At 36.0% G+C, this 15179-nt stretch overlaps 3 protein-coding genes across 4 annotated transcripts in view; 1 reads left to right on the forward strand and 2 right to left on the reverse strand.

Annotated features, from left to right (window-relative positions):
* The window catches only part of LOC128855837 (mitochondrial coenzyme A transporter SLC25A42), a 57738-nt gene extending 53146 nt beyond the window's left edge, over positions 1-4592 (reverse strand). The window contains exon 1 of the mRNA XM_054091041.1: positions 4038-4592. The gene's annotated coding sequence lies outside the window, so the exon portion shown is untranslated. The remainder of the gene's footprint in view (positions 1-4037) is intronic.
* A 225-nt stretch (positions 4593-4817) lies between these two features.
* On the forward strand, positions 4818-8383 carry LOC128855838 (uncharacterized). 2 transcript variants are annotated; one of them, XM_054091042.1, is made up of 4 exons: positions 4818-5060; positions 6519-6670; positions 6737-7343; positions 7409-8383. In XM_054091042.1, exons 2-4 carry the CDS (start codon positions 6537-6539, stop codon positions 7757-7759), a joined length of 1092 nt encoding a protein of 363 aa, XP_053947017.1. In that variant the 5' UTR covers positions 4818-5060; positions 6519-6536; the 3' UTR covers positions 7760-8383. The 2 variants fall into 2 exon arrangements, with proteins under 2 accessions (XP_053947017.1, XP_053947018.1); XM_054091043.1 differs by lacking the exon at positions 4818-5060 and adding an exon at positions 5219-5559.
* Positions 8384-11306: 2923 nt separating this feature from the next.
* Positions 11307-11853, reverse strand: LOC128860462 (uncharacterized). The gene is made up of 2 exons (XM_054098015.1): positions 11605-11853; positions 11307-11543 (listed from the first exon to the last, which is right to left on the reverse strand). Exons 1-2 carry the CDS (start codon positions 11752-11754, stop codon positions 11442-11444), a joined length of 252 nt encoding a protein of 83 aa, XP_053953990.1. The 5' UTR covers positions 11755-11853; the 3' UTR covers positions 11307-11441.
* Between the last annotated feature and the right edge of the window lie 3326 nt (positions 11854-15179).

Genomic DNA, 15179 nt, shown 5'->3' on the forward strand with positions numbered 1-15179 from the left:
ATATAATTTTCTTAAAAACCAGTAAAACTTCTTTATTATTAGAGAATAGTTGATAACACTAAAGAGGAGGGATTTTCTAAACCAAAAAATTTTAGGTGTGCAGGTAAATAAATGATAAATATTGTTGTTTGTAAGGAACCAGTTTTAAGAAGGTAAGTCATTAAGGTCAGAAATGGATACACAATACAATGAAAAAGGCGCAGAAACTTTATTGTAGAAGAAGAGGTAGAACTTCTACATTTGATGGGAGAATAAAAAGAGGAGATAACGAGAAATAGGATGTAAGCATTTTGTTTTTGCGATATCTATGATTTAGCTTTTCGTATTGGTTTAAATTGCACCGGTAATCGGGCTCAGAATATACGAGTAAATACATAAAACCGAAGCCTCTTCTCTCTACGAAAATTGCTTTTAGTTAAACGGCGCTCTGATGGTTGGCTCTTCAATAAATTCCTCAGTCAAAGCACGTTTATTTTCCAATGCAATTTATTGAAACAACAAACCAACAACAAAAATAATGCAAGCCTGTCAATCAGCTGTTTCATGTACATACATATCCATATGTAAACAAAAGCCGATGGTATTGTTGAAGCAGCAAATGTTAACTAGCGGAGTGACTGTCTGTTAAACTTGTCGAGGGCATACATGTGTATATGTGCGTATGCATGTATGTACATAACAGAGAGTTCAAAGAACGTACGTCATTATGTACTTACTTTAAAATACAGGTATGTGTGTTGTTTACTTCTAAATTTTGAACAATGCGGGTGTTAGTTAATTTTGTGCTTCTTTATACTATTCAATAGCGTTTTAAATTATTAAATTTATCTACATTTGTTGAGCCTATGATAAGGCGGTTGTTGATATTATATTTTCAAAAGGTTTGTTTATTTACTACCTGTCATAAACTTCAATAGTGCAAGAGTTTTTGTTAATGTCACGCCTTTCTGGGAGCAGCTATGGTCCTGACAACAGATTTTATAGATACATATGTAATTATTTTAGTTTAAATTATTCATTAGGCTCGTTTATCAAGACTTTAATAGGTATGTAAAAAATACATGTAGATAAGATAGAGTAAAAAAGGAGCACCATAGAATTTTGGCCAAATTACTCGTGTAGTGGGTTATTCAACAGAGACATACTAATTTTTTATTTAATTACATACAGACTTATATTTTTTAGTCATACGTGTATTAGTGAATTTAATATACATATTTCCATTATAGCTTCCAGTTAACTTCGTAAAATTTAATTTTCAATGGATTTATGGATATAACCTTTTAAAAAGGATCCTCGAATAATAAAAAAAATAAATAATTGGCGCGTACACTTCTGTTAGGTGTTTGGCCGAGCTCCTCCTCCTATTTGTGGTGTGCGTGTTGATGTTGTTCCACAAATGGAGGGACCTACAGTTTCAAGCCGACTCCGAACGGCATATATTTTTATGAGGAGCTTTTTCATGGCAGAAATACACTCGGAGGTTTGCCATTGCCTGCCGAGGGGCGACCGCTATTAGAAAAATGTTTTTATAAATTTTGCTTTCACCGAGATTCGAACCAACGACCTCTCTGTGAATTCCGAATGGTGATCACGCACCAACCCACTCGGCTACGGCGGCCGCCTCGAATAGGACGAAAAAAAACCAAACACGGGTGCCCAACCGAAGGTTTTTAAAAAAGTGACCAAAGGAGGGTTAAGAATATTATATACCTACTATTCACAGAATTGGGAGTCTTTCGGTCTACATTAGGTCAAATCTCGTGTGAAAAAGGGCATATTTAACTCCCGAAGAACTCCTTTATCATTTGAATCGCCGAAAATTTCGTTAAAGAAACTCAGGAACAATATCAAGAGTGAAATTGTCAAGGTTCAAGCCAATAGGCATTAAGATTTGTGCCGCACTGGGAGTGAATATCAGCTCGATATATGTAGGTACAGCGCTAGTTTACTTCGCACGACACTAACCACCATTTTACATGCCCCATTAAACCCACTCTCCCTCTGAACCCAACCTAACAAAACAGCCATATCGATTAACTAGCCGAAGACGACCGGTCACTACTTTGCACTGACAGGGTCTAGTAAGATGCTACTAAAACAACAACGGCAGGGCGATATCTCACTTATTCTGTATTTTGCTGGGAAAAATTTGTTATGCCCCTATTAAAGCCTTATATAATAAATATTGCTGATATTTAGGGCATAGGATGTCTCACCAAAAAAAAGTTCTGGTTTTGCATGCGGGGTTATACAATTTATTATATTTTAAGGGGCAGATACCTGTAAAATTTCGAAAAAAAATCTTTTTTTTTCATATAATGTTAATATAATCCTTTAAGAATATGTCTAAAGAAATTTTAGAACGTAAATTTAAATTTTTCTTATAAAGGGTGGTTAAGTTTCAAGGGCCGGTGTTGATTTTGAATAAAATACAATTTTTTTAGGAAAATATTGTCATTTCTCTTCATTATGATAATATTGGTGTGGCTGAATTAAGTATGGAACAAAATATTGGTCAAATGGCCGCCGCGGCCTCAGCGGCACACCTCCATCCGATGGTCCAAATGACGATGACGCTGAGGCATAATTGAGGTTCAATGCCGTTAATGTGCCGAATTATCTCATCCTTTAGCTCTTGAATTGTTGCTAGCTTATCGACGTACAACTTTTACCATATTTCCAAAGAAGTCCAACGGTGTCGTTGACGTTTAGGTGTGATTCATATCCAACATCGGACCTTGAAATTTAACCACCCTTTATTATAGATCGTCAATCGTAACGACTCTATTCTTTGCGTTCGAGTGCTGGAAGAGGTATAGTTATGTATTCTAACTTTAGACGCGTTTTTCTCAAAACTATATTTTTCGAATTGGCGTACACGATAAATCGAAAAGTTATTGACCGATCTCCCTGAAATTTTGCACACATCTTTTTTATGATATTACTTTCTATGTGAATTTACAATATCGAAAATTTTTCGAAAAAATATTTTTTTCGAAGCAAAAATAATAGGAAAATTCGCCCTAAAATTCATTTTTTTAAGCATTTTATACCGCGTTTTTTTCCATTTCTGTTTAATTCATATAGAAATTATGACATTAATAAACAAAAAAAATTTTAGGTTCTTGTATTCAGGTCACTGACGCCGATGCTACAATGCCCGACGATTGATTAGTGAGCTGAACCGATTTAAAAATATCGCCAAAAATCGAGTTTTTTTTTATAAACAAATTTAATTTTTAAAAAATATTCTTTTCAAAATTTGTTTCATTCAAACACAATTAAGACTTCCGCCAAAATATTTCGCAAAAAATAATATTATTTAAGTGAGCTGAATCGATTTAAAAAATTGCCAAAAATCGAGTTTTTTATAAACAAAGTTAATTTAAAAAAAATGTTGTTTTCAAATTTTTTTTTCAATCAAACACAAATAATTTTAATATTAATAAAAAGCATATCGGTACATGAGGAAAATGGTACCTCACCAAAAAAAAACATATATGACGAAAAAGGCTTCTCATAAAAAAAAAATTATCCAAGACGCAAAACGCAAACACTAAATAAATGCGGTAGGCGCCAATTATAAATATATATCAATTTTTTAAGTATTTATACTAAGTAAAATAAACACTAAAACTTGACACAATTTGAAGCACCACAAAAATTGCTCCCTCTTTCTAACCAGAAAAACAGCGGCAACAAATCATTCTAGTGTGCTTAAATGCATTTATAAGCACTAATTTTCCTATTTTCCCCCAAATTTATGTATGTACATACACACATGGGCCTGTTACTCCACAGTTTTGGTTCGCACTTTCTTTGAGGGCCTTTATAGATATACACATATGTACATACATACATATGCACGTTACCCATCACTTTTGAAAGCTAGAGCACGGCACATGTTTTTGTTGGTGTGGTAATTATATAATTGCCAAATAAAATCTCATTTTTTTCAATTTGGCTTAATTTTTTTTTATTTTCGTCCGCAAATACTCGATATACACATACATATGTATGTATGTAAGACTTACCAAGCTTAATCCAGGGGTGTTGCGGTATTTTGCAGGCAATTTACGGGAAGTTAAGCAATGCTGCTGCTGCTGCTGTTCTATAAGCAGTGGGTGGTCGAGTAGAACAAAACGCACTGGCTCCTGGTACTTCGCGGCGACTGCCAAAATTCTCAGCTCTATGCGAGCTGTATACTACACACATCGATTTTTTGATTATTGGCAGTTTCACACCTTGATTAACCACTAAGATTACAAAAATTTAAAAGTTCTTTTTTGTAAAAATATATTTTTACGCTTATCACTGATGGTTTAGAGCTCTTTTATTTTAGCGAAAATTTACCACGCAGAAAGTAAAGTATATATATTTTTTTTGTTGTCGCCTTCTGGATATTTCACTTTTTACGCTTCACAAATCACGATTTTGGAATTCACGCGTAGTAATAATTTTATACACCAGAATTCTTAACACGTACTCTTCTTTCACTCAACTAAAACCGATTAGTGACAGACAATTTCTTTTTAATAAATAATTACGAAACTACTGAACTCGTTGTGTTCTGACATTTCACACTTGTTTTTGTTTAGCTTCGGCTATTTTGTGTATTTTGCTTTGCGCAGGTAGTCATCATGTTTGTTTTGTCAGTTCTTTCATTTAGCGTTATTAGTTGCTATCTCTTTTTATCTTGTTGCGAACTCTACCGAATACTTGGCAGAGCGAGTGGATAAGAGCGATGGAGCGTACGAACAAAAGTTGACTGTCAAGCAATCAAAATGGTTGGTCGCGTACCGAGTTATGTTCGTTGTCTATGTTGGACGTTTGAGTCGATTACCAACTAGGACAAAAATTCAGCTACAACTTTTTACAAAGTACAATAAACAAGAGCGCGGCGTCTAAAAACAATTAAGTTGCAAAAAAGTGTACCAATTTTTAAAAACCGTTACTTATATTTAAAACTAAGAGCTTGACTCCATTTAATATCTATTAGATATTTCGTTGGGTGAAACGGCGAAGTGTGAAAACCGAACAAGTGCAAAACGAAAAAGGTAAAGTGTCACTTGGAACCATTTTCTTGCTTTTAAGGCAAGTAGTAATTTCTAATGCGAAAACAAAAATGAATCACGGTTTAAGTTGGTGCCAATAGTTATTATAAAAAATAAAACAAAGTACATAAAAATTTGATGGCGAATTTTTTTAACTGGCGCGTTTAGTAAATATTTGTTCGCAAGTGTGCGGAGCTCCTTTTTTTCAACGCGTGCAACATCCGAACGCGAGCGTGTTCGCACGACGTGCTCGAAGGAAGGGTGAAGAGCGGCTATGCGGAATAAACTAAGAAGGATAAACAACAAAGTCGCCAAAAGCAAATAACCAATACCTGTACATTTGCTGATGCTTTGATTATTTCTTAGCTGCACACATAGCTAACTTTGACTATATATAGCTCTATAAAAACGATATTCCTTTCAAAATTTGTGGTAGAGGAGATGTATGGGGAGTGCTGCTGGAGTGACTGTTCTTGACCGAATATAAATCCGCGTCGTTCCGGTAATGTAGAACCGACTGAGGTGGGAACGCATGCTTTGCTTTTAGTTTCGGCTTCCAATAAAATTAAATAATGTTCTTTCTGCGTGCCATGCCAATAAAAACTTCAACTAGAATTTAATGGAATAAAATTAGTGGTTAATATACAATTTCTCAGTTTGCCTTCAAACAACTCTCTAATTATAAGAGTCGTCTTGATGGAAAAAATAATTTACCTTTGAAAACAGCGGTTCTAGGCCGTCACTGGTCCTTGAATGTATCGAGAAACTGAATATACTAGAAATGCACAATCGTATCTCAAAGGTATAACTGGGAACGAAAGAGAGAACGCATTGGCGAGAGAGGCTGCCTCGCCTTTAATAGGACCCGAGCCCTTCCTTACTATGGGACAAAACATCATCAAGGAGAAGCTGATGAGTGAAGAGTTAAGGCTAAGGGAGGTTTGCTGGCACCAAAATATGGCGCTACACCAGGCAAAATCTTTACTAGTAGGAGCATACAACCAAAAAAGGTTTAAAAAACTCATAACCCTCCCCAAGGAGGAGAATGCGCACGGCCATTGAAGATGAAGACATCTTGGCCAACTGCAGCCTGGAGAAAGGCACATACGCTCAATTCAACCCAGCTCTATCCTAAGTTAAATAAGGAAACTGGGTCTGGATGAGGTACTGTGATGAGCAGAAGGCACAAAAGACCAGTGGCAACCTCGTAGATAATCTAATCTAATACAGCGGGTTTATTCTATAATACGATGCGATTGGAAATTTCAAATTAATCAAATCTTAAATCAGCGGGCTCAGCTACTCATCAGAATAATCAAGACCATTCGAATACGTCATAGCATTCCAGTTGTCGATCCTTACTGCTCATAAATATGGAATTTCTACTAATCAGGATTTTTACATACGCATCAAAAGTATATAATTTATATAAAATATATAATTGTTTTTCCATTTTCAAAGGTGATCCCTTCCATTGCAATGTCCGCCGGTCTAAGTTCATTAAATTGCGATCTACGTTCTTACTCGCGTCTCTGGCTCGGCGAATTTATTGAACTCTATCAACAGGAAGAATGTTTATGGCACTCCAAGCACCCCGACTACAGCAATCATAGGTACAAAACTAGATTTTGTTTTCCTCTTTTTTTGCTAAATTACTAATTATATTTTATAAATTATAGTGTACGCAATAAGGCCTATGATCGGCTGGTAGAGAAACTGAAAGAAGTAGAACCTAATCCGGATCGTGCTATGGTCGTGCGCAAAATCAACTCGCTACGTTCCGCATTCAGACGCGAATTTCGCAAATCAAATTCAAAGAATAACTACGAAACAAGGCTATGGTACTACGACAAGTTGCTTTTCATCGCCGAGCAAAATACAAAACGTCTTGCAGCTATGCGTGATGCCAAAACACCAAAACGTTCGTTGGCAATAAGTTTTGATGTAGATGATTCGATGGAATTCGAGGACGAACCTATAGTGGAACCCACTAATGTATCGCCCTCTGAAAGCCTCAATCATTCACAACCGGCTGATATAAAAACTGTAACGGTCACCTCAGGTGAATGTGTTATTGTTAAGGATGAAGATCAACATCAACAACACCAGCACCCACACCAACATCATCATCAACATCAGCATCAACATGAGTTACAGCAACAGCAACACAACGCCGAACAACACATGCAACATGCAACAGCCGCAACGCAACCACAGCACGCGACAGAAGTTAAAGTTTTGGAAATAACGTCATTGGATACCAATTCGCAGCGCGAAATACAGCAGGTTAGCTAAAAATAGTTTAACGAGTTGTAATCTCTATAGTGTAAATTTTGTATTTATCGCTTTAGGCTGTCAGTTCGCTGGAACAACATCAGCAACAAATGCAACAGCAGCTGCATCAACAGCAGCAGCAACAACAACAAAATCAGGCTGGTTCAGCGCAAATAACACAAATTCATCAGCAAGTTCCAACCATACAAATAGCGCGCGAACACTTGCAACCACTTTTTGGTAACTCTTACACAACTACAGCAACCCATCGACAGGAGGACGAATACGATGCCATCGGCATCAATGTGGCATCCAAGTTGCGGGTAATGAACCCAACACAACGAATTATTGCCGAAAAACTGATTAGTGACGTGTTGTTCAATGGACAATTGGATAATCTCAGCGTAGCCTCAACATTGGCGCAGTGAGACGACGTTTTGCATATTTTATAGCAGCCAAAAACAGAGGTAACATAGTGCAGGTTCAATATGTATGTAGGTGTGAGAAAAACTTCTTGAAGCACATTTTATTAAAGAAATTAAACGAGAAATAATATTTCCTTATTTAAGAACATGAAAATATGTGGGAGATGTTCTGCAATACAATACTGGTGCATTGTATATCATTAGACTAAGTAAATACACACATACATTAATTAGAAGTTTATATTTAGTTGTTTCTCAAACATTTGACTATCTCTTTTTGAGATGAAATTGTATTGTAAATATCGTATAAAGTTTTGGATTTAGTTAAGCGTATTCGTTTTCTAAGTGACATTTATATTATATTTGCATTGTCATCTCAAATGTTTGTGCAGGTTGCTTCACGTTTGCTTTACGTCAAACGGACAAACATGTGCTATAACAACAAATTATGCACTAATGTATGTCAGAGTTCAGCCTCACAACAAAATATTAACATAAGTCTTAATTTTGTATTCGAGTTTTAAGTGCTGGAGTGTATCAATTAAATTTAGGGTAAGTAAGCTTGTGTATTTAAGTTTTGGAATAAGTGCACAGGGAAAATAATTCAATAAAGTGTATTTTATTGTATGTAGGGTGTGTGATAGTATATAATATATTTACTCATGATTCGCGCAGCAGGCCAAGATACAGTTAGTAACAGAAGTAAGTATACACCGGACACGATTTCAATTTTCCCTCAATCGATTCCTTCAAACAACCTAAGTTATAACAAAATTGTGTTTTATTTACATGAATGATATACCTACAAAAATCATATTGAATCCAAATAATGACAAAATTTTAAAAAGGAACAAAATTATAGCTTTTTATATTAAACTTTATAAAAGTCTCAAAAGTAAGTACTCGTATACAGTTCATCATATTAAATCAAAAACATAATTAAAATTAAATCCTAGTATTTGGTAGGATAACCATTGGACTTTACAATCGCTTTAAGGGGTTAGAGGTAGTCAGAATTTTCAAAAAATCGATTTTTTTTGCATTTTCTTAAAGTATAATATCTTAAAAATATTGTGTAAAAATATGAAGTGAATTCGACAAATACTTTTCGAGTTATTCAACAATTTACAACGGGCGCTCGGGCGCTCCAGAGCAGATAGCAAAACTTTATATGCGTTTTTCTCAAAACTATGTTTTTCAAACTGGTGAACACTGTAACTTAAAAACCGCTACGTAGATTTCAATAAAATTTATACAGCTTTTTAAAAACATAAAAAACTTGTGCCTGATCGAAGGATTTTTTTTTTCAAAAATTTCGATTTTTTTTTAACAATTAACTGTTGGTTTTTTTTCTAAAATCTGGAAAAAAATTTCTGAGGCCGCCATTTTGTTCATTTTGAAAAAAAAAAAAAAAAAAAAAAGCTTCGATCCGGCTCGAGATTATCTATCAATAAAAATAATTTTTCTCATCCGATTGGTTTTAGATGAATCTGCAAGGACTTGTGATGTTTACCGCAAGGGACTTCTGGAGAAACGGGCTTCACACAAACAGCGATAACTTTTGCAATTATTAATTTTTTTTTTGAAATTTTGGTGAAGTCAAGTTAAAACATGATGTTTGTATGCTATGTTTTTATTTTTGTTAAATAAATTAATTAAGTAGCAAAAAAAAAATTCGTGAAAATCATCATTTTTTCGGGCCTCTGACTACCCCTAACCCCTTAAGTCGTGATGGCATTGATTTCACCAAGTTTTCTGTTACAGCTGCTGGTATTTTATTTCATTCCTCTTGAAGGACGTTTTTCAGTTGTTCCTTATTTCTAATCGAATGTTTACGTATTTGCCGCTTTAAATGTTCCATTAGGTTGGTATCCGGGGACTGTGGCGGTGTTTTCAGCTGTTTTCGCATATTGTATAACAGCCACTCTCGTACAATGTTGGATGTGTGCTTGGGGTCATTATCCTGCTAGAAGATAAACGTTCCTCCAAGGCCCAATTTCGTAGCGCTTTCTATTAAATTATTTTTGCAAATATTTAAATAACCATATCGGTCCATAATATTTTCGATAAATACCAAGTTTCCAACCCCGTTCGCAGCCATACATCCCCAAACCATCACAGAGCCCCCTCCATGCTTCACAGTGCCGGTCACATTGTTTGGATCCAATTCCGCGTTAACTTTTCTCCAAACTTTTCACGGCCATAAGATCCACAGATACTGAACTTACACTCATCAGAAAATATGACTTGGTTCCAAAACGTTTGGTCATATTTTTCATAATCTTTTGCGAATGAAATCCGTTTACTCCGATTGACACTACTCACGAAGGGCTTTTTCCTAACATTGCGCCCATGATAACTAGCACTATGCAAAACCCGGCGAATAGTTTGGGTGCTAAATTGTTTTCCAGTCTCATTTTCAACTTGAGATTTCAATTTGGGGGCACCTATTTTGGGGTTTGTCTTGATTTTCCGTACGACTAACCTTTTTTCTCTGGGACTTACGAGCGGCGGATGCCTTCAACGCTCTTTATTAGTGAACGGTACCTAAAATTTATTTATTTATTTACTTAAACAAACAATATACATAAAAATAAAAAGAGGGTACAGAATCAGAATTTATAGAGGGCTGGTAAGTAATACCATGATAAAGAATATGGGACAGACGGTTCTTGAGAAAAATCTATAGGATGATATTTTTGGCATTTCGCAGAAAAGTATCGTAGGTTCCACCATAGAAATCGAGAACACCATGAAGTGAGTTGACGCTGATGGCTATTCTATTGCACGGGCCGCGATAGACGTAGCTTTTGTAAGTAGCGACTGTTTTCAGTAGACGACTATTCCTAAGAGTGAGACCAGCCGGGGCAAGCTCGAAGGAGTTGCGTACTTCCGGGGCATCAATAATACAATTTACCACTTTATAGAAGAACGCCAGATCAGTTATGCGACGGCGAGCCCGCAGACTGTTGATGTTGTACCGAATGTAGATATCTTCTGTAGCTGAAACGGTTGATGATGAATGTCGGAAGGCTAAGGTCTTGCAGAGCTTACGCTGCACTCTTTCAAGTCAGCAAAGCTTATCCCAGTACATAGTTACCATGTGTAAAACATTTTGATTACATATTAAGGAAAGCGTTAGCGTTAAACAATTCCATAAATCAGGCTCCTGTATACTTATTTATGTTACTAACTGTATGTAAGGCGGCCGCCGTAGCCGAATGGGTTGGTGCGTGATTACCATTCGGAATTCACAGAGAGGTCGTTGGTTCGAATCTCGGTGAAAGCAAAATTAATAAAAACATTTTTCTAATAGCGGTCGCCCCTCGGCAGGCAATGGCAAAACCTCCGAGTGTATTTCTGCCATGAAAAAGCTCCTCATAAAAATATCTGCCGTTCGGAGTCGGCTTAAAACTGTAGGTCCCTCCATTTGTGGAACAACATCAAGACGCACACCACAAATAGGAGGAGGAGCTCGGCCAAACACCTAACAGAAGTGTACGCGCCAATTATTTATTTATTTTTTTAACTGTATGTAATAACTCAATCATTTACAGTATTAAACTGGGAAAGGTAAACACATATTTATATTATATATTCTTCTAATATATGTACATAACAACGTAAAAACTAGCAACTTTACTGCACTTCAACTGCAAGCATCTCCCAAGCGACACTTTGTTTTTTACTTTGCAGCCGCTTTTGCTACAGCGGGTGCGGTGGTATTTTCAACACTTGTTCCACCCCCTGTTATATCTTGCACTCGCCTCCAGCAGTATTTGGCAAACTAAAAAAATTGGAATGTTAGATAACAAAATATTTGTGCTGACTTTAGTCCAACAATTTACCGTCACAACCGGCAGGTCGATCTCCTCGTCGGCGGTAACTAATGTACGATTTTTCTGCATTAAGCTCCAGGCGTAGTGTATGCCGATTAGCGAGGGAATCACGACAATCGCAACGGCATTGCGTTGAAAAAATGTTTGATTCTTCTTCATCGTAGTATTTAAATTTTCTTTACTACAGCGCTTTAACTAATTAAAAACAAATCATTTCTTGGCGATTCTTCGCCAGCTGACTGAAGAATGCAAATCAAAACAAACTAGTGACAGTAGCTGTGTTTATTCAGGCGAGCATATTCCCATATTGGGAGCTGCCAGATGAAGGAAGTAAACGTATTGGGAAGGAAACCGGAAATGCACTACGTGAAAGGCAACTTATTAGTTATTTTCGAATATAATTCGTTAATAATTTTTATGAAGAGAAATATTAAGTATAATGCAACACACTTTGAAAAAAAGGATGTAAAGGGGAATAGAGAGTTGTATCCCAATCTTAAATACAGAAAACCGCACCCTCCGGATTCGTATAGTTTTTAAGCAATTTATTGTTAAAGTTGTGTAATGTAGCGTAACGTTGGTGTTGCCAGACACCTCAAAGAAAAACAAAACTCGTATGCAGAAACGTTCACTGGAAAGGTGTTTCGAAATCTGCATTACTTTTTTCTTAAGGGATTATATACAGTTAAAATTTTCAAAAAAACGATTTTTTTAATGTATATATATTTAAGAATACACGCAGACAATTTAATATCGTTTCGGTGAATATTTTCGAAGTTACAGTAAAATTTGAAAAGGCGTTTCAGTGTGCTTGAAAGTACATCGCCAGTGCGGCGGAGGGTTTTTCTCAAAATGGTGGCCAACATTACTCGAAAACGACTAAACCGATTAGTCTCAAATTTTAACACGAACTTCTTAAATAAATTTTTTAGTATTTAATCGAAGATTTTTTCTTACCGATAAATATTTCTTTTTTATAAACAATTTAAGGCCGAAATTTTGGTGAAAAATCGATTGTTTTTTTTGAGAAACCGCCATTTTGTCAAACAAATTTATTATTCTTATTCCTTCTATTAATTACTTGATTTAACATTACTTTAACGAAATCTGTTTGGTTTTTTAATATCAGAACGTCTTGTTAGAGAAGAGCTCCCGGAGATCAGCTGTGGCTCCTTTCCAAATAAATACTTTTACTAATACTAAGTTTTAAAATACAGTTGAAAGATAACTCAATATGTGAAGAAATTTTTAGATCAATAAATTTAAAAGTTTTCTCAGAAAAAAATCTCAAAAATTCGCTTTTTTCGACCTTCTAACTGTATATAACCCAGTAAGTTTAGAAGTGAGAAACATATTTGAAAATATAAACATTGATGTTTATGAAAAAAAAAACGTCGCAGGAGGAAATTCGGCATAAAAACCGCGCGATTGTCCGGCTTATGTTATACACGTATATAGGTTAGGTTATGGTGGTAGTCGGTCTGTACGATCAACTCACTTAGATCCTACAGATCCGTTGTGATACCACTGTGCTACACGGGAACCTCATTTACTTTTCAGCATGGAACCATTTTGTGGCTCTTATGAAGCGCAGGATTGGTCCCATCGCCACGCCAGACAGTTCTGTAAGAGAATTGAAAAAGTATTTACCTAGCCAACCTGCTCTGATTTTAGCTAAGGCTGGATAATTGTAAAGGAAGTGTCCAACGGTTTCTTCCTCTGGCTCATCTCTACAACTTCTACAATATTCATGGGAGAAAACTTCTGGGCTTAAGGAATGCCTGCCAAAAAGCCAATACCTGCCGAAATATAAGCCACGACCTTTGAGACATCCTCTCTTGAGAGGCTAAGCAGTTTCGTTGTCTCTTTCTTGCTTGCGGGCATAGTAGCCTAGCTGTTGCGGTTTGTACCTTCATCTCTTTATGCCCTATTGGCCACATGGTTAATGTTGTTTTTGGTTATTAGTTTACTCGTGGCCGTAAGTAGCCCAATGGTACTTCTTTCACTAAGCAGTTGAAAAATGGTCTCTCTCGGCTATAAAACTTCACTCAATATATTTGTGCCCCACAACCCAAATAAGGCTGACCTTGAATACGACGCTAATATCATTTAGGGCTGCCCGGCATGCCTGTGCAACCTTTGATCTTAGTATAGCCGCATTCTTTGATTTAGTGGCTTCCTGGCTATCCCAGAATATATTTATAGTAGTTTTTGTTACGGCATGCGTATTTAGATGCGTAGCCACTTCTTTTATAGCTAGAACTTTTGCCTGATAGGCGCTGCAGAAATGTGGTAGTCGAACGGATAGTTTAGTCCTAATTCTTTCGAAAATCTCCTCAGCCAGCCTTATTGTCTAGCGTGGGACCATCTGCATAGAAATTTAATCTCCCCCTTATCCATGGCCTTGGTGTCTGCCATTGCCCTCTTGACGGTACGCTCGTCTTGATGAGTCTGTCAAAGGTGAGTGTAGGAGTATACTAGTATATTTCTTGTTTGTGACTATATCAAAGATTTAGTTGAGGCAAACTGATTAGCACTTCCAGCGCTTTGTTTGGGGTAGTCCTTAAAGCACCAGAGATACATAAAAAGGCTGTTATGTGGGCCTTACTCAGGATTTTAGCGTAACTCGCCTTTTGAGCAGATGGCCAACATACAAATATTCGAAACTTGAAAAGAATGATATAAAAGGTATCACAAAAACATAGTAAAGTAAATAAAAATCAAAAATCACGGTTTATAAGTGTATTGTATGGCTTTGATAAGCTTTACAAAGGGGTCTTTGTAGTTTTTTTGGTATAGAATTCCTTTACGTGTGAGCGGCCAGCGGTTGCGCTTGAAAAGAATAACCTTCATCAGTCCAACTCTGACTACGCCAACCACAGTATTTTTGCGTAGAACTCCTTTCCGCATTAAAACCATTAAATCAAAAATTAAAGCGTCATGTGCGTGAGTGTTGTAACTACGCACAATATCAATCATCAACACTGCACTGAAATATGTATTTCTTTTTTGTTCATATTTTTATTTTCCTTTGCAGGCATCCGGCAACACTACACTGTTGTCAAATAATTGGTTGTTATTCTCGTTTAAAATTGAAAAGTGATATTGATAAATGCATTTGCATTTAATTTCAATAGAAATATTTCGAATTTAGGCATAAAAACAAGTATAAACACGCGTGTGACTGCATATCTTGTGAAGTTTAGAAAAAAAAAAATATTATAAAGTTCCAAACTATAGTGAATTTCCCGAAGGCACTTTGAAGGCAAATAATTGCAAAACTTTCCGGAGTATTGAGAATTATAAAGGTTGTTCCTAAACACGCCCTAACATCTCCACCAAGTTTCATTAAATAAATCATTATACTTTGCCAATGCGCTTTATCCTGACCCTTTATGAAAAATCAAAGTGTAGAATTAAGGGCAGATAATAATTTGAGAATAAAAATTTCATGCGCAATGGCAAAGCGAAGTCGCATTACGATATTCAATCTAAAAAGATTCGAAATAAAAATCATACAATTTAAATTTTTATGTACTAGAGTAAAATAGACTGGTTTTTGAATAAAGAAAGTTTGTTGAATA

The sequence above is a fragment of the Anastrepha ludens genome, chromosome 2 (assembly GCF_028408465.1).
Source record: "Anastrepha ludens isolate Willacy chromosome 2, idAnaLude1.1, whole genome shotgun sequence".
NCBI classification, from domain to species: domain Eukaryota; kingdom Metazoa; phylum Arthropoda; class Insecta; order Diptera; family Tephritidae; genus Anastrepha; species Anastrepha ludens.